We start from the raw sequence: 19593 nt of genomic DNA, 5'->3' as shown, positions 1-19593 counted from the left end.
GAGCTTCGGCAGGAACTTATCCATCTTCGGTTGGACTTTGAGAATCACACAATTCTTTTCATGCCATGTTTTGTTCACTTATCTTGCAAACTGAAAAAATCTTTTCTGGCAGGATGTCTATCGAGTATGAGAAGAAAGGGAACTTTGAGCTAATGGAACAAAGGCAGTCAATGGAGAAAAACTTGGTTTCCATGGCACGTGAAATTGAAAAATTGCGAGCTGACTTGGCTAATGCTGAGGGAAGGCCACGGGGTGCAGGTAACATTGCTGACACATTTTTTATTCATATTTTACTTTATAATTTTGGTTACAGTACTGGAGTAATCTTTAATCTTATTTGATAAATAAAATTATAAATTTGTGAGTGCCATCTTTAATAATCTAAAGCCAACTGTTGATGCAAAGGAGGTGTGTCCTTGACATTATCTACCGTGGGTCATTAAAAAATCAGATTCAAGTTGTTTTTTGTTCAAGTTCGTTGGGGATGGTTTCAGTCTCCTATGTCTTTCTCAGAGGTCCTTTTTTTCTCTCAATATATTTATTTTATTAATTTCTTTTAACTTTGAATTTTTTTTGTTGGTTTGCTGAAGGTGGAGGTTACCCTTCGTCCTACGGAAGCCCTGAAGGACTGTTCCCTTCGTCATATGGATATGAGTATGGTTTTCAGCCGGTAAGGTTACTAGAGATGTATAAACAACAATATTGTTGTTAGTTTATTATCAAAACAATGCTGTTCCTAGCTGTTGTGATGCTTATTACATTTTCTTCATTGTTAGCCTGTTGCTGACAAGGCTCCTCTCTATGGTGCTGGTTCTGGATCATGGGGAGCAGTTGACAAGGCTCGCGCTCCTCGCCGTTGAAAATCAAAATTGAATTGCCCTCTGAAATACAAATTATGCCTCTTTATGTTGCAGATGTTTCTCCACTAGAGGGTTAGAAGTTCTAGCTTTACCAATTGGCGCATGCTCCACCAGCCTGTCTTAATAGAATGCTGTTCATCGTTAAAAGCAAGACATAGCGCATCACTCATTATCTTTGCTTTTGTTGGACGGAGAAATGCTTTATATGCTTTTATATGGTAAATATGAGACATCAGTTATGTTTGACATTCATAATCTTATCTTATATTGTATTTCCTTAATTGTTACTTTTTGTAGCTAGTTAAATGGTTAGTTGAATCTTCTTGGTTTCTGCGGGCTCTGGTTTTTTTTCTCTTTTCAATTTTCTGACATTGGATCGTCTGCCAATGTACATATGATTTTATTAGACTTTTCAGTGAACGATTATCTCTTACTTGAGTTAGAAAAAAATCCTTGTCATTGCTTGGGATTGATTAATATTTCTGTATTTGATCCATTCCGAAGGATTAGCGTCAAGGACTCCACATGAGTTAAATGGGCTGTTTTCTGGCACACATTTTTGGTTATGTCTTTGGATCACTATGGAATCTGCGTGAGTTCTTTTTCTTTTCTTAAGGTGTGGAGGGGTGGAAATGGCACAGTTTTCTTTGCAAGACTTGGCATTGTGTTGTATTGGCCCTCCCGATGGGAAGACAGAGGAGGAAGATTCTTGGTTTAATCTGTTGGTGCTATTTATAACCTTTAGGAATAGCAGGAAATATTTTTGAATCTCTTTGTTCGTATTAACTTGGCTGAATGCCAGTTAGATCTTTGGTACTGGAGGAGTGTCAGTGAGACACTTCCAGTTGAGGTAACAATTAACGACAGTGGCTTAACATTTTACAACAATGAATTTCTGCATCATATTGTGACAATAGTCTAACAAACTCAGTTGATGGTCAAGCATAACAAAATGGTAGGCTTTGAAGGAGGAAGGGTTTCAGTTGGGCAGCAGATACCGGAGGGAGAAGTAGATTAGTAGATGGAGAAAAGGGATTGTTGAGCCCATTCGACACAACCTTTTTTCTTGTGTCTAGTGGATTCTTAGATGTACATCATGGCTACCGTTTATCAAATCATATTCTTGGCCTTTACATGGTCATTCTTTTTTGTTGCTTTCGGTACTGAGATGTTGGAGGTATGCTAGATATTGTTTGAGATGTGGCAGATTGTTGGATCCTCAAGCTCATTAAGTCTGGTGAAGAATGCTTCTGGACTTGCAACCTTTAACTTGCCAAACAATTATGATTGATTCGATCTTTAATTATATCTTATAGGGAATAAAAGTCTGGCCGCCACAAGTTTCTCTGGCCCCTTGTGTTGTGAAAAGTATGAAATTCTTCTGGATGATTGTCAAGTGCATTATCCAGATATCAGGTCTCTTTGGGAAAGTTCTCATTCATTTATGTAATTATTAGAAGTGAAAAATGTTTCTGGATTGCTCAATCTTCTATACTACAGCCTGAAAAATGATGGTCTTCGTTACGGACAGTTACAATTTTCCTACACGATAGGCACACATGGTATTTCCTATGGTAGATGTAATCCATCTTCAAAAGTAACCAGTAAGAGCACTGATTTCATATACGTTGTTTCTTAGGCAAAATGATTGATCTATGTTTCAATTGCTATTGCATAAGATCATCGAATGATTCTCCATTTTTAATTCAATGGAGCATTTGATTAGAATTTGGTATTAATCTTATGGCTGTATAATGTGTCTAAAGGGATGGTGTATAATCCTTATTTTTAGGCACCAGATATTGTGTTTGCTTAATTCTGGTTTTAATATGCTAACAACAATTGGAAGCTGTAAGGTCCCAGCTATTTAGGGTCAGGTACTGGACTTAATTATCATTGAGATGCTAGTTATCTTGTTCCATTGATGCACCTGTAGGCAGCTCTCATATTCTTGTATGTCTGTGGTTTAACATGGTGATGGATGCATCCCAACTTATATTCCTATAAATGAAGAGCTGAATGAGATGGTCTTGTAATGATGATCTAGATAGGAGCATCAAGGACTCGTGTCTGTAAATGGATTGGTTGAATATCGTGTGAAAGAAGCCTTTATGAGCACCAACAGTAATCCCAATGATACTCATATTATTTAGAGCATATGTTGCTCTTAGTATTTACCATATGTCTAATACTTTTTGTTTTTGCTGGCTTTTCCTAAAGTTGTTTCCTGGACAGTATACACTATGTTTGACTGTGGTATAAAAATCTTCCCTGAATCAAGTGATGAAGTCCATATGGAGATGGATTGGCTGTCTATGACCCAACTTAGAGGCAAGTATTTCCTGCTGTTTGGAATTTGGTTCATTACATGTTTTAGAAGTGCTTATTATTTGGCTTTTGATGTCTTGAGTCTCATACCGTACTAGACTACTAATTGACGTGTGGTTGAGGTTTCCTCATTCTATAGCTGGTCAAGACATTTGTCACCCCTAGTGCAAGCCCCAAACTGTAAAGTGTAACCTCTGCTATAGTTTGTTTCTTAGAATACTATACTGAGTGCTTCTTTTGGAGTGACAACATTTCGTACTAATACTATATCAGGTACAAGCTTGGCAAAGTGGTACAACATTTGCGGGTATCCAAGATTACATGGTTATGTCATCCAAGGGATGCCCCTTGTACAATAGTGATGTAATCTAGTTGTTTGGAGGCTGTTAGATTCCACACATCAAGTTCATGTCAATGAGTAAGAGATTTCTATATGAAATTGAGCTTACGAAGGCCAATATGTTGGTTTTAGATGAATGGTTTGTGCATTTCTAGTTTAGTTCATATGATTGTTGTTTGGGAAGGCTTTTGCCTTTCTTTTTTTTGACTAAGCTTCAAGTTAGATCTATCTATATAAGTATTTGGTTGGTTTTAAAGATTTTGGTCAATAGTTTGTTTGGCTTGCATTGCAAGATAAACCTTGAATCGTGAGCTAAGATGGATGCTAAAATAATCATTCTGAGGCCCGTGATACATAGTGTGTAATTTTTATGGAAGAGCTACTATTGACTTGAAGATGCTTTGATTCAATTTGAAGGGAAGGAAAGAAAAAAAAAACTATTGTTCACTAACATTTTTCTGTTCCCTCCAATGTGACATCATACATTAGTCCCACATTAGAAGTGGGGGGACATTATAGATTAGTCCCACATTAAAAAGTGGGAGGAGAATTCATTAATAATTTATTGGGTTAGATGGATTTACCATTGTTAAGTTGAGTATAAGCATTTTGGACCTATGGTTCTAGCCTATCAAGTTAATATATTGGATTGGACCATGATAATTGATATTAGAGTGGACCTAGTCAAAGAGTTACTAGTGTATGGAGCCAGAGACATTATGACTTGAGCTTCGTTGGACCGTGCCTTGGATGCCCTACTAGAATGATATTGGATTTTATGTTGGTGTGGGCTTTGATGAGGACATCAATCCTGTGAAGAGGGAGATTGTGGCACTCAAATATAGCTTTATATTGAAATCACAAAAGGAGAATTAAGTTGGTTTAACGGGCTAGATGATCTGGTTAAGCACTTCAGGCTACATGGTTCTGGGCCAATCAAGTTAACAAGTTGGTTCTCCTGTCGGGCCGGATCATGACATCTGACTTCGTTGAATTCCTTTACTCTATTTGGTGCATTATATGGCAACAACAGATAACTCAATTTATTTCTTCTTTGAATGCATCAAAAGCAGCCAAGATGGTGCAAAACATGCAGTTTTTTATATTGACTAAATTCTACAAGTCTGGTGGTAGACCAGATTTTTGTTGCCACATTCAACTGAATCAGCAAGGGATCACATTGAAATTATGATGGATTACCATTTAGTGGCATCCGGCCTTCAAATCTCTTATCATGGCATGAATAAGAGTCTCAGATGATCAGAAATACCGATCATGATGATAACATAAAGAGTTGGCTGGCAATTGTAGGAACAAATTTCAAGGACTTGACGGACATATGAGATCAGGAAGCATTTAAGGAGACCAGGGTAATAAGTATGAAGAATCATGATAAACAAATAGAACATTATGAAGCGCTGCAAGTGATGATGGAAGAACTCATCAGAGCCTTAAAGCAGCATCAAAGGCAAATATACTTGAACCATACTCTGCAACAGTGAAAATTGAAATGCTTGTTATAATGAATTTCTGTGAAGCTAAATAAATGATATGCTGAAAAAAATGTAGGACAACTGGTTGGTTTCTGACAAGTGGGTCTGCATGTTGCCAACTGTTTGGACAACAACCTAGTACCCCATTAAATTGGGGTTAAGGGGATATTGGTTTCCCAATCTAAGAGCATTCACATCTTGAATTCCCTATCTATGAGCAGCCAAAAAGTAGCTTTTATATCCTCAATGTAATTGTTATTATAAGTCATTTAGAGGTGTGGAGGGTGAGATTTTATAGAGAGGCAGCCCTAAGTGAGAAGTATGTTATGTAGTTGTCTGGATTTCCATTGAAAGATGGACCTGAACTATTCTTAGTTCGATCGAATTGTTTTGTTCGCTTGGTATAACTTTGCTGAAGGGTGTGACAGTCCTTCAGTTAGAAGTCTTTAAGCTGAAAGGGTGTGGTAGATGAGAAGCGATGAAAGCCTTACTAAGTATGTGATTCTGTTCCATGTACTGCCATTTGTCTTTGTTTTTGAAGTTCAAATAATTATAGCAAGGTCAAAAGAGGTGGATAAGAACTGCTTGGGTAGTTGCTAAGACTAGCAAGAAGAAATAAGTTAATTATTGGTTTCTTCTTTGAGGATGCATTATATCAGATATGCATGTTCTAGGACATTTTTTTGCTCTTTCAAACAAAAAATGCATGTCTTAAGTGCTTTGCTTCTTTTGTCTTTGAGGCGATCTAATTGGTGTCTGTTAGATACAGTATATATTCTGTTGATTATCAACCATAGTTATAAAGATTGCAAAATGTTCAACATAGTCGATGACTCACTGCTTGCATTGATTGTTATTTTCATCACAACTACTGTTATCTTCAGGTGCTAGTTTTGTTTCTAAGACTGGTTTGGATTCTGAGTCATATTGGCTTAAGCAGACTGTTCCCTAAGAATATGTGGGATCAGGAAGAATTTAATTTGTATATGACAGATCAAATGAGTGAATAGTCCTTGAGGGGCCTTGGTACACCCATGTTTTTAGTAAAATTTACGGTATAATTCTGTGAAACAAATACATATAATTACTCAGTCTTCAACTGCGACATCATTTTTACTGGCTTGAAATATAATCTACTGGTTGATGTGGACTTCTTTAGAGAAAGTGGAAAAAGCTTTTGTTGCTTGGCAAATCTAGGGTTATTGACATGCTTAATGCTATTTGGAGTACCTAAGTTGCCATTTCTAATTGGTTACTTTTTTTAGTTGAGATTGCTTGGATAATGGAAATAGTAAATAGATTGCTATGTTAATAATCCAGATATCAAATTATAAGTATAAGTAATTAAATACAACAATTATTTCTTTGGTTTGATTGCTATGTTGAAGGACGAATTCCATTCTGAGAAACTTTTTTGTCTATGTTGAGATTCAATGCATATGTATGCCATTATGATCATATACGAGTTGTGAGGAGTTTAGGGCACTTTCTTTGGCACTTAAAGGATTATAAATTTGATAAATATATGGTTAGGTGCAATCACTTATATATTGTTAAGGAGAACATGTCTTTAGGTACATTAGGAGAAATTATGGTTGTAAAATGGGTATTCAAATGCTTTTATCAAGCAAACTTTGCTAGAACCAAGTCAAGTATATTTCTAGTGTAGTTGCATTGTAACAGATACAAATATTGGTGAATACTAGCAATAATTAAAACTATCATGCTAGTTGTCTGTACTAGAAAATATACCTTCTCCAACTCAGATGTGATGTCATAGTACCCCCAACAAAATGTTCATTTCTTTCTTTAACCCATTATCACTGCATTAGGTTCATATAGATGTGTTCCTATTGAATCTTAAATAGTATTTGGAGTCTTAACCTATAATATGATTATAGCCTAAACATACTTTGTCTGACATGTATTTATCTTTTAGGTATCAACATGTAATGTTTGGTGTTATTTGTGTTCTGCACCTTATCATTTCAATGAATTACTCATAATATATATCACATTGGACATATGCCTTCTTTTCAAGATAACATGGCTTGTCCTGGTCTAAAAGGGTTGATAAACCATGGCTTGTCCTGGTCTAAAAGGGTTGGTAAACTAACGTTTGGCTCATTTAACATCCAGATCATAGGTGCATGATCTACAATTGCTTATACCTCCCTGAAACCTTTTTTTAAGCTTCTTCCTGTCAAAGTTCTAGGCTGTTCTGCAAAATGGTCTATAACTTACCTAAATCAGAAAATGGAGAACAAATTAATCTGAAACTTTTAAGTATGAAGTTAAACTTGTATTATGTGTGCATTGAAAGAATGTCATCCTGGGATAAACAACATGATGCTTAATGCAGAGGTAACATGCTGATATTGCTAATTCCTTGGCCTTAAAGAGAATTTTTCCCTTTCAATGCTAATTGGTCATTTACTAAGATTTTTTGATAATTTTAATTGCAGATTCTTTATAGCTAAAAACATGATGAAGGAATTCTATCTGGTCTATAACTTTTTATTTTATTTTAAATATTTTTATTAATTTTCTTTTATTGGCCTTGCAACCTTAATTCAGAATTAACATATGGGACTTTTAAGCATTTAAAACCCTTGCAACCTTATCTCACAATTGAATTTACTTAAACAAAAAAATGGGTATTAGAATCTCCTCTTGCCCCCTTGGTTCCTTGCTTTAAGTGCACATATGAGACTTTCCCTTGAGCCCTGTTCTAAGCCTAATGACCTTCCTTACTAAACAACCAACAACTATCATGACTGCCTGACTTCTGTTAGCTTGCTACTTTCTTTGAGCAGAAAGACCTAGGGAAAGAAAAAAAAAAGGCAATTGAGATTTCATCCACCCTTGCCTGTGAGCCTAGGAGCAGCTTCACCGAAAGTCTGTTCACCACTGCTATTTTTAAATTCCTTGAAGCTATTGTTTAAGTAACTGTTGAATTGCATTTTTCTTCTGCAAAATCTCATTATTGCAATTCTCCTTGCCTTCTCGTCTTTAATTTGTTGCAATTGTGAATTTTGTGCTTGAGTATAGTTTCATTGCGTGTGTAACATTGTGAAAAGCAAAAAATTCCAAGCTTGTTGATATAAATTGAATATCTTAGACATTCTTTCTTTCCATTATCTTTGTTCCTTTTTAATAATGTTGCCAAATTATTTATATTCGCCTTTTGTAGGTTGTTACACCCTTATGTTAGCAACCCCACAAGAAAGCTCCAGGTATGTTTTTTTTTCTTGTAATGCTTGGAAGTTTCGAAAACTAGTAGCTGGCCAGGAAATAAGAAAACTGCAGAAGGTATTTAAGATCATGGTTTCAGAAATAGTTAATCAATCATTTAACTTGTATGATTTTCTCCGTGGCTACATGTGGAATCCTGATAGCAATTAATACTCAACAATAATAAGATAGCTGAATAAAGCACTGATCCGTTGCATGTCATGACATGTGTTCACAAAACAGCAAATTGCGTATAAAGTCTTAAGAATGTCCTTGTAATGATAGTAGTAGTTGAATTGCAGATGCCTGGAAGCAACTCTTCTATCTCATCTACTATGACATAAACCGTTACACCATTTCTTTCAAACTTTCTGAGAAACATCACATATTGCATCATTTTGAAAGCATGATTTTGGAGGAACGATATATCCACTTTTGTAAAACTGTAGTGGTATTTTAATAGCACCATGTTGGCTCCTATTTCTGTATATAGATTCAGGCTACAAATGCTTCGAATAAAAGATCTTTTTTAGTTGTTTAGAATCTTTTTTGTTAAGGTAGGCATGGCAAGTTGATGTTGATGTACTGTTGGTGCCTGAGATAAAGCTTGAACATTATATTGTTATATAGGGACTGGCAATTCTTTGAAACATTGGATCTAGTTCTTGTTCTACCTGTGTAAGCAAACATGCCTGAAATGAAATCCTCAAGTTTGGCCTACTCGATAGATAGTTGCTGGCTTTTTTTTGGTGTCAGTTGTACTCCATCTGGCTTTACTTCCCATGCAAAATTTACCTACTCTAGCCCTTCTGTTGAAGCCTCGAGCTTCTTTTATTGCTGGAGATAGCCAACGGTATGAGTGCATTGTAAATTCTGATGATTTTGAAGTAATATATTTCTTTTGTTCCTCTACCATTTAGTAAGAAGCTAAAGCATTTTTTTTTATCTCCTATGGGAGCAGCTTTCACCTTTCCGGAATTATTGATCATGTTATTTCTTTAATGTATATAAATGAACGAGATATGTTGGCTGCCAGTATGCTTATTAAGATATTGTGATATTGATTTGCTACACCTAATCATAAAAAAATTGGCTCTTGCATGGATTCAATCTTCCATATGACCTAATTTAAAAGTTTGAAATCGTTACATGATCATGCAGGCCTTTAACCTATGACACAATGGCTGCAACTCGCCCGGATGGGATTGAAATGGCACTTATGCGCAAGTGTGAATCAAGTGTGAATCAATCAACCCAAGCATATGCCAATATCTATTCTGGCTTGATCCAAGATCCCAATTTCAAAACAACCTGGCTTCATTCAAGATATTGAGTAGATAGGTGGATGAAAGCAGGTGAGACGGGGAAAGAGATTTTTAGGCAACTACGGGGGAGAATGAGAGGGAGAGATTTGGTGCTAAGATGGGGGATGCAAGGAAGAATGTCGAGTTTTCTAGGGTTTCCATGTGTGCAAGCATATATGCTGTGGACTGGTTTGCTTGGTCCCTCGACCGGGCATGCACATATTCCAAACATATCAGCAAGTAGGGATTACTGGTTAAATTGGCTGTATCATTTGCGTTGTATCTTCATTGATTGTATCAGTCATGTAGTTGATATTTCTAGGACTAACCGATTCATCAAATGCTTGTTTCTGGTTCATTAACAAAGGCTGAAAGAGGGCATTTGTGGGACTCCAACATCAGTAGTGCTGAAGGTTCCTAAAAGTCACTACTTTAATCTCTGTGTTCATCAAATTGGTTTAGCTTCTTGGCCTCATTTTCACTCTTTATCATGTGATGTTAAAGAATTCATTGTGTTCTCTGCTGAGAAAACTCTTGCAGCTTCTTTGGGTCCTCCTTATCATTTTTCCTGCTTTGCTTCATTTACTCTCCCATGCAGAATCTACAGCCTGCATGCATCACAATGTTCAGCAAGGCCAAGGCCAGCTATGGAGTCCAATGAATAACGCACCGTAACAGTGATAACCTATGTGGGTGTGCCCTTAATCTTCTCCATGTTTGACGGCAGTGAGCTCTGCACCATCATCGCCGCCAGATTCTTCATCCTCCGCTCCGGCCATAGTTTCCAGTGGCTTGTAAGTGTACAACATTGCACAGGTGATGTAGTAACCCAAGTTGAGAACCTGTAACCCCGTCACCAGCCAGTAGTAGTAATCTAACTTCCCCCTGTTGATGTTGTCTTGCAGCCAGTCGCCTCCCTTGCTGGTGCAGTGGTGCACCACGGTCACTAAGAAGGTGCCCGTGTAGTTCCCGATCGACATGGCGAGCCAGAACAGCGCCGCCGCCGTGCTTCTCATGCTCTCCGGCGCCTGGTCGTAGAGGAACTCCATGTTACCCACCGACGTGAATGCCTCGGCTAGCCCGTGGATGGCATACTGCGGCACCAGCCAGAAAACGCTGATGGGCACCACCGCTTTCGGCTGATCCAACAGCCCGTGGTCGGCGGCCGCCCCCTTCCGCTTCGCCTCCACGAGCGCGGCGGCCACGTTGGCCAATAGTCCGACGGCCATGCCGATGCCGATGCGCTGGAGGTACGTGATGCCCGACGGCCGCCGCGTGAACCGACGGGCGACGGGGACGAAGACGCGGTCGTACAAGGCGAGGCTGAGGAGCATGGTGAGCGTGGAGAAGATGGACAGGGTGGCCGCTGGGATCTGGAACCGCGGCGCGAGGTGGCGGTCCATCGTCCTCGCCTGCTGGATCGCGAAGCTGTGGTTGTGGGAGGATGCGGTGATGGTCAGGATCCCGGCGGCCCAGATGGGTATCATCCGGATGATCGACTTCAGCTCCTCCACCCGGTGGACCGTCGAGAGCGTCCACAGCCTCGGCCTGCCGGAGTCCACCATGTCGCCCTCGGTCACGATCGCGGCTCGATCCAAGAACCTACGACATGCCCATGCGAGAGACTAAACTTCCGAAGGGCACAGGCAACGCGAGAGGGGATCCAAAGGTAGTAAGTAGTAGCTTCTTTGTTACCCTAGCTGATGGGTGTGGAGCAGTCTTCCATTGGTGGAGATGGCGGCGTCGAGCTCCTCGTCGTCGTACAAGAGGCGCGGATCGGCTGGTTTGACTGCATTCCGCTTCCGGAAGGCGGCAACCACGACCTGGGTCAACCTGGTCAAAGGGCTCCCCCCGGGCTTCATCTTGATGTAGAGCGGGTAACCCATCACGAAGGCCACGACGGAGATGCACATGGCTATGGTGGGGATGCCCAGCCCCCATCCCCATCCCACATTGTCCTGGACGTACACCACCGCCGTCAAGGCCGTCAGCACCGCCACCTGCATGCTGAAGAAGTAGAGGTTGAAGAAGTTCCACCCCCCGGCGTCGGGCCGACGCCCGTGTTGGATGCCGAACTGGTCGGCCCCGAAGGCCACAACGCACGGCCTGATGCCGCCGGTCCCGATCGACGTGAAGAGGAGGGAGACGTAGAGGGCCACGAGCTGCCACGCGGACGCGCGTGCGCACGCTGCAGGGCCGGTGCAGGGCGGCGGGCGGAATGCTGGGAGGATTGCCGACACGGTGAGGCTGATCATGCCCAGCTGGTAGATGACGGAGCCGATGGTGATGGTCCAGAACCGGCCGGCGAAGGAGTCAGCGATGAGGCCGCCGACGAGCGGGGTGAGGCTAGAGGTGCCGCTGAAGTTGGTGAGGGTGTTGGAGGCCTGCACCAGGGGCATGTGCAGCTGCTGCGTCAAGTAGGTGATCATGTTGGCATTGAATCCGGTGGTGGCGAATCGGTCGCAGGCTTCATTTGCTGGAGAGCAAGCAGAGTTAGTCCGTCAGCGTCAGCACAGGACCGAAGAGATAATGGACACGAGTTTGTCTCAGTACAACAAGCAAGAGAGGCGAAGTTCTCATGGGAGCGACAACTAAGATGAGATGCCAGAGCAAGTGATATGGACAAGAAGCTGAGAACTGAATGAACATTGGCATGAAGCAAAATGGAAGTGTTCCAAGAGCTCAAAAACTCACCAATGGCGTTAGATCAACAGAGATGAAAGATGGTACGCAGAGATCAGTGACCAATGAGTGAGATAGATAGGTGACAAGAAAGGGCATCATCACAGCTCACCTAGTACAAATGGCATGGTCTTAAGGCCCCCCTGCTTTCTCTTCTTCTTCTTCTTCTTCCCTTCTTCCTCCCTCCCATTCCCTGCCGTTGCCATCCGACCAGCTGCAGACCGGGGGAGGGCGATCTCCTCTGCTATTGTCATGTCGAGTAGAGCCTCTCTCATATATAGCCTGTTATACATATGTTCTCCGGCATATTTAATGCACCGTCAAAAGGGCATGCTACTAAACTATTTGAACAGGGATGTTACTATTTATCGAGGAAGGTGAAGGAGCTGAGACAAAGTACTTTTTCCCACCGTGTCTCCTATCCACTATTAACATATATTTCATGCTGCTTTCTGATCTCTACGCCAATACGAAGAACAGCAGCAGAAGCAGAAGCAGCCTTCTCCCTCTTCCATCAAGTGTGGGTAGGCCAAACCACTTATAGGCTGGTTAGGTTTGTGTTGCAGACGCAGTATGATTCTTTGCCACTCTTCCTAGTCATGCATGGCATGGTCTTTAAGGCATTTAATGTTGATGGGTGGTGGTGGCTGGGATGAGTCAAAAGAAGGAGGACAAGAAGTAGTGATGGATGATGGCTTTCTTCTCTTTCAAGTGTGTAGTAGTACAATTTGCAAGCGGGCAGGGCTCCTCCTTGACTCGATCACTAAAACAGTACATTTGAAATGAAGCTTCTAATCATGCTATTAACCAAGTGTCCTAATAATTGATGACACAAATGATCCTACGACAAGGCTTAAAACAATTCTCTCTCAATAAACAAGGAAAACACACATGGCTCCACCAGTACAAGAGCATGTGAAGATTTGGTGTCGTCTTCCTGGCTTTGCCAGTCACTATAAAGAAGGCTGTTTGTTCTCGCACACCACTAGAGATAAGGTACAAAGGTTTCCGCTCGTGTTAGGCACTTGCAGATCATTAGTATTGAAACCAGTATTTACAGTTCTATTAATTTACAAAACCAATTAACGTTCCTAATTTTTTTTTAATATAGAGTCATACAACTCAAAAGCTAAAATCCTTAATTATTTAATATTGAATATATATATATATGAGAGAGAGAGAGAGAGAGAGAGAGAGAGTTTTACCTGAGATTACAAAGGGCTTTCTTGCATTTCTAAACCTATTACCCACAACAACATGGAACAAAATAATTACATATCAGGTTGAACACTAGCAACCTTTTCAAACAAAATTTCCAACACTTGGCATCAAATTGACAATTTGACATATCTTTGTCTTTTTTTTGTGTGTCAAAGGCCATGGATGCAGAAAAACTATGGAATTTTTATGCTACAATCCAATATTCACGTCAAACGACTACTATTCCACATCTTAGCTAGTTTAACCTCTTGTAATGAAAGGGCACCCACCCATCATAAAATAGTGAGCAAGCAAGATGGTTTCCTACTTCTTGATTAAATTAATGCCAAATTGCACACTAATTAGTTTCACATATCATTATAAAGTTCCAATGCTACCTACCTATTTTTTAGAATTATACAGATGACTGAAGCTTCATTAATGTGGAGACTCTTCACCGACCATAATTGGATCATGTTTTATACAATGACAATAGACCCCAATCATAATCAGAATAGTAGATAGATTCTATCATAAATCAAGTCAAATGAAGTCCAAACCATACATACCAAAGACAAGTCAAGGCTAACATTTGATAAGCAATCTATGATGGGAATCAACATTGGCTTTAAGTTAAAAGGCATGAGATTGAGATAGATAAAAAAGATTGAATCAATGAAAACATCATGTCAAATCAAACCACTAAACATCTTAATTATCTTCTTCTCCAGAACCCCCCCATGTAATAAAACAGTGGACAAAATGGTGGGCTACATGTTGAGTTATATAACCAGTTTGAAGTAGTATTCCAAGTTCCTTTAGCAGTAGTTTTACTTTTACAACCTCAATGCCAAGGAAAGCATTACTTTTACTATTTCATTTAGCAGAAATTAGTTCCTCTTATACTAAATAGTGAGAGAAAAAGAATAATGTGAGGACATTGACAAGGAAAGCATTATGTTGTTACCATCTCTCACTTCAATGACGTGGCATCCACTGCTTATCTCAATTATGTATACAAGGACAATGGCTTTCAAATGTAACATGATTAGGGAGAAAAAGATCTACTGGAGTGGACTGGTCATGCACAAAAGCCAAAACAATCCATCATTGCAGCAGATAAAACAACAGATAGCTCAGCATTGAACACAGTCAAGGTTAGTAGATGAGATCAAACTTATCCATTTATGTGTTCATACTTTTCATGATAATGAAAATGAGATGAGGTTGTGTGGCCTACACACTTAAATACAATATCACCTATTTTATGTAATAATTTCTTGATCATTGTCGTTTCATATACAAGTTCAATTTAATAAAAACACAAAAATATATTGATATAATATAATATGAACTCTCTCTCTCTCTCTCATAATTAACATGTTCTGTATTCGGCTGCACCACGAATGAGACTTTGTCCAGAATTGGTATACTACATCTACTACTATTGACAGTAGTTTTCTGGCTTCTAAAGGCTCCTGTTCCTTCCTTCCATTGTGTCATTCATGTCTATGTATATACACCTACGAGTTAGGTCATATGTATACATGAGTTAGGTTTAGGCTTTATTGCCCAATCCAAATCAGACCTGTCTTCAGCTTAAACAATGAGCACAACTGATGAACACTGGCTAAGAAGAAAAAGAACATGAGGACACTATCCATTAGCTATTTTTTTTCTTTTTGCTAGTTTTTTTTTTAATTTTTGTTATCATACTTTTGCTTATTATGTCTTTTTGGAAGCTCAATTCTAATATATTTAGATTTCTTCTTCACTATAGTTCAAACCATGCTAATTGTCAAAGGGTTTGTTCAACAGGATACGAGAATAATTAATATTAAAAAATGAAGGTCTGTAAATTTTCTAGCAGCAGATTATGATTGGAGAGAACAATTTAACAAGATTGCAGTATCAAACAAATCTATTCATATGAGAATTTATTTAAATGTGATTATTTTTCCATGTAGCAGAAACATCACATGGTAGATGTAGAAGAAGCTAAATGAGCTCCCTGAAATAACACTGGCCAAGACTCTCCAGTAAATGATCCTCATAATAGCATGCTATTAGAGTGTACCTATTTTCGATCATTTGATTAGCACTACTTGTTACTTTGTTTTCTCAGATGCAGACTTTCAGTATCATATTAGGTACCATAAATTTCTAATAAGAGAATACTCACCATTACCGCCATCAAAGTACACATGCCATTAAAGTTCATACTGGGCCACATATATATATATATATATATATATATATATATATATATATATATATATATATAAAGGTTTGTTTTGAAAAGTTCTAACATGCGGAGGTCACAAACCCATTCTGATATAACATAAACAATCGTCAGATATTCGATTATAACCTAATGAAAATAATTCACCCAATAATCCATCAGCACAAAGAAGATTGAAAAAGTGCAGATGCCTTATGAGATACATCCAACTTGCGTTTTGTCAAAATATCATAATTGTTTCAGCAGTTGTGGTTTGATCCCCCAGTTGTCACAGCAAAATGATAGCAAATAGGAGAGCAACTTGCAACTCTACTACATCCACCTCGATGATAACAGAAAGCAACCGCAATAAAATTAATCTTACGTGAACATCAGTCGCAAAAGGTCCCAAGTATGTCATCATCTCTGTAGAGGTGGTACCTGATAACAGTCAACATAGAAGAGATTTAGGATCAGAACAGGAACATTTCTGCTACTATGTTAAAAACAAGAACAAAATAGAAAGCTACCCTTGTCAATGTGACCAAAGAAAATATGTGAGAACAAATGCTGAAGATTAGTATGAAACTAGAGTCTGCAATCAGCTAAAGATTTTCCCCTTGGCTTCCTATGCTTATTACAATTTATTCTGACTGTTTTTATTAGCAGCAATTATGAAGTCACACACTATCAATCCTCACCTTTCTTATCAGGTCAACGCTACCTGAAATTCATGTGTACAAATGAAAATAATTTTCATCAAAATAAACACACACATAGAAACCACAAGGAAATCACCGTGGCTAATCATCACAAATAAATTGGTCTCTAGGGATGTTAGGCACACATATGTCTCATCAACATCGATCACCTTATGGTCACATCATTTAAAGTTGTGATTGGTTCAGGGTTAAAAATATAACATAACTATGTTAAACTGGGTTTAATTTTCTTTTTTTGTTTGGTTATCAAAGGATTGATCATCTAGCTTAGAAAAGAGAATGTGACGGTGTTATTTTAACCCAGGTATCTAGTTCAAACCCCTTCATCCAGGTTTTAATGGGCTAAACAAAGAATCATCAACTTGACTGCTGTAAGCCTCAATCTAACACAGCATAAGTCTTAATTATGGGTCAGTATGTCAATGGCAATATGGTAATTAAATTTAGCCAATGATCAAAATTTTATACAAAAATTTCTATACTTAGCAGTCGGCACAAATTTTGCCTACATCCTATACCATCCACAAAGCCTGCATCCTTTGCTTTCTTTCACAAGTTAGCTTAAATCTAGAGCAGAAAGAAAGTTGCAAAGATATGTTAAACATACTCTTTCTCTCCAAGCTTCACCTCTGTCCCGCCATATTCAGGTAGCAGAACAGTGTCTCCTTCCTTCACAGAGACAGGGATAAGTTTCCCATCCCTATCACGTGCCCCAGGACCTACTGCTACAACTTTTCCAGAGTTCAACTGCCAATAAGAATGCACAGGAAGAAATAAAACTCATAGTTAAGAAAAAGCAACTGAAAAAGTCTTATTGTTTTGAACTATGAAGCAGTAATAATTTGCTTATAAAAACCTTAATTTACAAATTTAACTGACAGTGAAAAACATTATAATATTATAGATGACTGTTGCACAAAACAATACAGAATTTTGCAACAGGAATTAATTGCACAAACATCATAATTCAGGAATGCAAACCAACTTCAAAGCCTAAGAAACAAAAAAGAAAAAGACCAACAAAAATGATTAGAAAGTAAATAAAATGATATCAAAAGAGGGAGGGAGGTAGTGAAGGTTGTAGGGAAGAGAGATGATGATGATATGACAGATTAGGGGGCAAATAAGGTATTCCAGTAATTGTGATTCCCAATCAGTGTTTATAAATAATGCACTAATACAATTGTGAGGGCAATGATTCTTTATGACACACCAACTTATTAAGATTGACTGAGTTGCATGATGTAAACAAATTAACCAGATTATTTTAGTAATTTAAGTTTAGGTTTAGATAATTCACCCAGTTAATCGATATTAATTCAATATGTTGAGATGCGTCATGTCCAAAATGAGATACCATGCAATAGCTGGACCATGAGCTATAGTGTCAGTAATAGCTACTTATGTTCCATGTGCAGATTCAGAACCATATATACAGGTCAAATTTGGTCAAAAACAAGTTGGTATTGCATTCCTGAGATCCTCAGTGCAGCACCACCTAGCTTCATCTATATCTCTATTAGGATATGCAAAGCTATGGATTTCAGCAGATTATCCACATTAAATTTAGTAGAACCTTGGTCCGTAAGTTTACGTCAATCAAATGATATATGCAACAATAGGCCATCCAAAATCTATCACCACCTTCTATTACACTGTTCTTCCAAATAGTTCTAATTGAACTCATTCATCCAAGACATAAACTTTTACAGGAATCTTTCCTGGAAGATAACTGGAGTAACAAAGTTGAGGAAAGGGTACATTCTGCCAACAAATATCGTATTTTTTATTTGATCATCTCTGCTCATCAACCTTCAGTCAACTCCTGAACTCCTGTGAGACCTAGGTATCTTCAAAGTACCGCTTTCTTAAAAATGCAATGAGCAAAATGCTTAAAGTTCATGTTCGAACATCCAAATACGATGCTCACAAGATTTCGTTTGAATGCGCTACGGTCATGTTTGAATGTCCATATACGAAGCTCACAAGATACATTTTTCTGGATCCCTATTGGCAATCACAATATCCACAATACAGGAACATGAGAAGAGGGACAAATTTTGGGCCTCACCCAACGAAAGCCAAAATCGTTTAAAACCAAGGTCACAAAAGAATCGCCAAAATTATCAATCAATTACAGCCCAAATAAAAGATCTAATTTGATTAACACCACCACTTTCCGCAAGAAACGCAAGCCTTCTTCTCGGCCTTGATCCACTTCTTCAGTTATAACCAAATACCAAATCTTGATAAACATCTAATACGATTAAAGTCCAAGATCAAAGATCTAATTCGATTAACCCCACCGCTTCTCCACGAAAAACAAAATTGGTCTTCTTGGCCTTGATCCACTTCTTCAGCTATAACCAACAATCAAATCACGATAAATATCTAATACGATCAAGATTCGATAAAGCTCCAACATCCAATACGATGAACATCACCACTTCTCTCAAGAAACAATAATATTCTTCTTGGCCTTGATCCGCTAATTCAGTTATGAGCGAAACAAAATCTTGACACGCCATACGAAGCAGATTTCACCAGCGATCGATCCTTTTAATGCATTACATCAAATGCGGAATAGAAGCAATATGCATCGATAAAACCTAGATTTTTTCAAAACGATAAAAAGAAACAACAAGAACATGTAACTAAACCACAGTCTCTTTTTACCTTGGTGGTCTTCTCCGGGAGAAGGATTCCAGCACTGGTCTTGGAGGGAGGGACGATCTTCTCCACGAGAACGCGGTTAAAGAGAGGAATCAGGCGCTTCGCCATCGACGGCCGGAAGAAGAAAGCGAAACGACCTCTAGTGAGCCTTCTTTCTTGCCTCACCGTAGGGCTGCGCGAGCCGGAGAGCAGGGTAGGGTTTAAGAGGGGTTCTTCGGTAACTAAATCACTAAATCACCCTTACCATTCATCAATAATTACGAGTCTTTCCACGTTAGCTTCGGTATGAGAGGGGCAAAAGTGGAAATGTCGCAGCCACAAGTCTCGAACGGTTGGCTTTGGCAGCTAGGGTTCTACAAGTGAGTAGAAGGTTCAAGAATGTGCTCCTCCGAAGGCCGGGCTTGGGCCTATGTCTTCTTGCTTAAATGGGCCTTAGCCCAAGCCATATATGATGAACTGGCTTATCTATTTTCTTTTTCTACTATATACATATATATATATATATATATATATAATATAAAATATAACAATAACTT

General features: G+C 38.8%; 4 protein-coding genes across 5 annotated transcripts in view; 2 read left to right on the top strand and 2 right to left on the bottom strand.

Moving 5' to 3' along the window:
* The window catches only part of LOC135619673 (protein FLX-like 3), a 2587-nt gene extending 1440 nt beyond the window's left edge, over positions 1–1147 (top strand). Inside the window, exons 2-5 of the mRNA XM_065121912.1 lie at positions 1–29; positions 113–258; positions 591–670; positions 777–1147. The exon at positions 1–29 is cut by the window's left edge and continues 510 nt beyond it. Coding sequence (XP_064977984.1) covers positions 1–29; positions 113–258; positions 591–670; positions 777–860 — 339 coding nt within the window. The 3' untranslated portion in view covers positions 861–1147. The remainder of the gene's footprint in view (positions 30–112; positions 259–590; positions 671–776) is intronic.
* On the top strand, positions 939–9955 carry LOC135619674 (uncharacterized). Its single transcript, XM_065121913.1, has 4 exons — positions 939–1078; positions 3081–3191; positions 8215–8257; positions 9417–9955. Exons 1-4 carry the CDS (start codon positions 1057–1059, stop codon positions 9586–9588), a joined length of 348 nt encoding a protein of 115 aa, XP_064977985.1. The 5' UTR covers positions 939–1056; the 3' UTR covers positions 9589–9955.
* Positions 9956–10114: 159 nt separating this feature from the next.
* LOC103995491 (protein NRT1/ PTR FAMILY 3.1) lies at positions 10115–12768 on the bottom strand. 2 transcript variants are annotated; one of them, XM_009416087.3, is made up of 3 exons: positions 12354–12768; positions 11255–12035; positions 10115–11161 (listed from the first exon to the last, which is right to left on the bottom strand). In XM_009416087.3, the coding sequence occupies exons 1-3, from the start codon at positions 12532–12534 to the stop codon at positions 10261–10263; spliced, it is 1863 nt and encodes a 620-aa protein (XP_009414362.2). In that variant the 5' UTR covers positions 12535–12768; the 3' UTR covers positions 10115–10260. The 2 variants fall into 2 exon arrangements, with proteins under 2 accessions (XP_009414362.2, XP_064977983.1); XM_065121911.1 differs by having other exon boundaries at positions 12254–12766.
* A 3088-nt stretch (positions 12769–15856) lies between these two features.
* On the bottom strand, positions 15857–19235 carry LOC135619675 (10 kDa chaperonin, mitochondrial-like). The gene is made up of 3 exons (XM_065121916.1): positions 19061–19235; positions 16992–17131; positions 15857–16103 (listed from the first exon to the last, which is right to left on the bottom strand). The coding sequence occupies exons 1-3, from the start codon at positions 19163–19165 to the stop codon at positions 16055–16057; spliced, it is 294 nt and encodes a 97-aa protein (XP_064977988.1). The 5' UTR covers positions 19166–19235; the 3' UTR covers positions 15857–16054.
* Between the last annotated feature and the right edge of the window lie 358 nt (positions 19236–19593).

Source organism: Musa acuminata, chromosome BXJ2-8, assembly GCF_036884655.1.
Source record: "Musa acuminata AAA Group cultivar baxijiao chromosome BXJ2-8, Cavendish_Baxijiao_AAA, whole genome shotgun sequence".
Classification (NCBI taxonomy): domain Eukaryota; kingdom Viridiplantae; phylum Streptophyta; class Magnoliopsida; order Zingiberales; family Musaceae; genus Musa; species Musa acuminata.
This window is presented reverse-complemented; position numbering and strand designations above follow the sequence as displayed.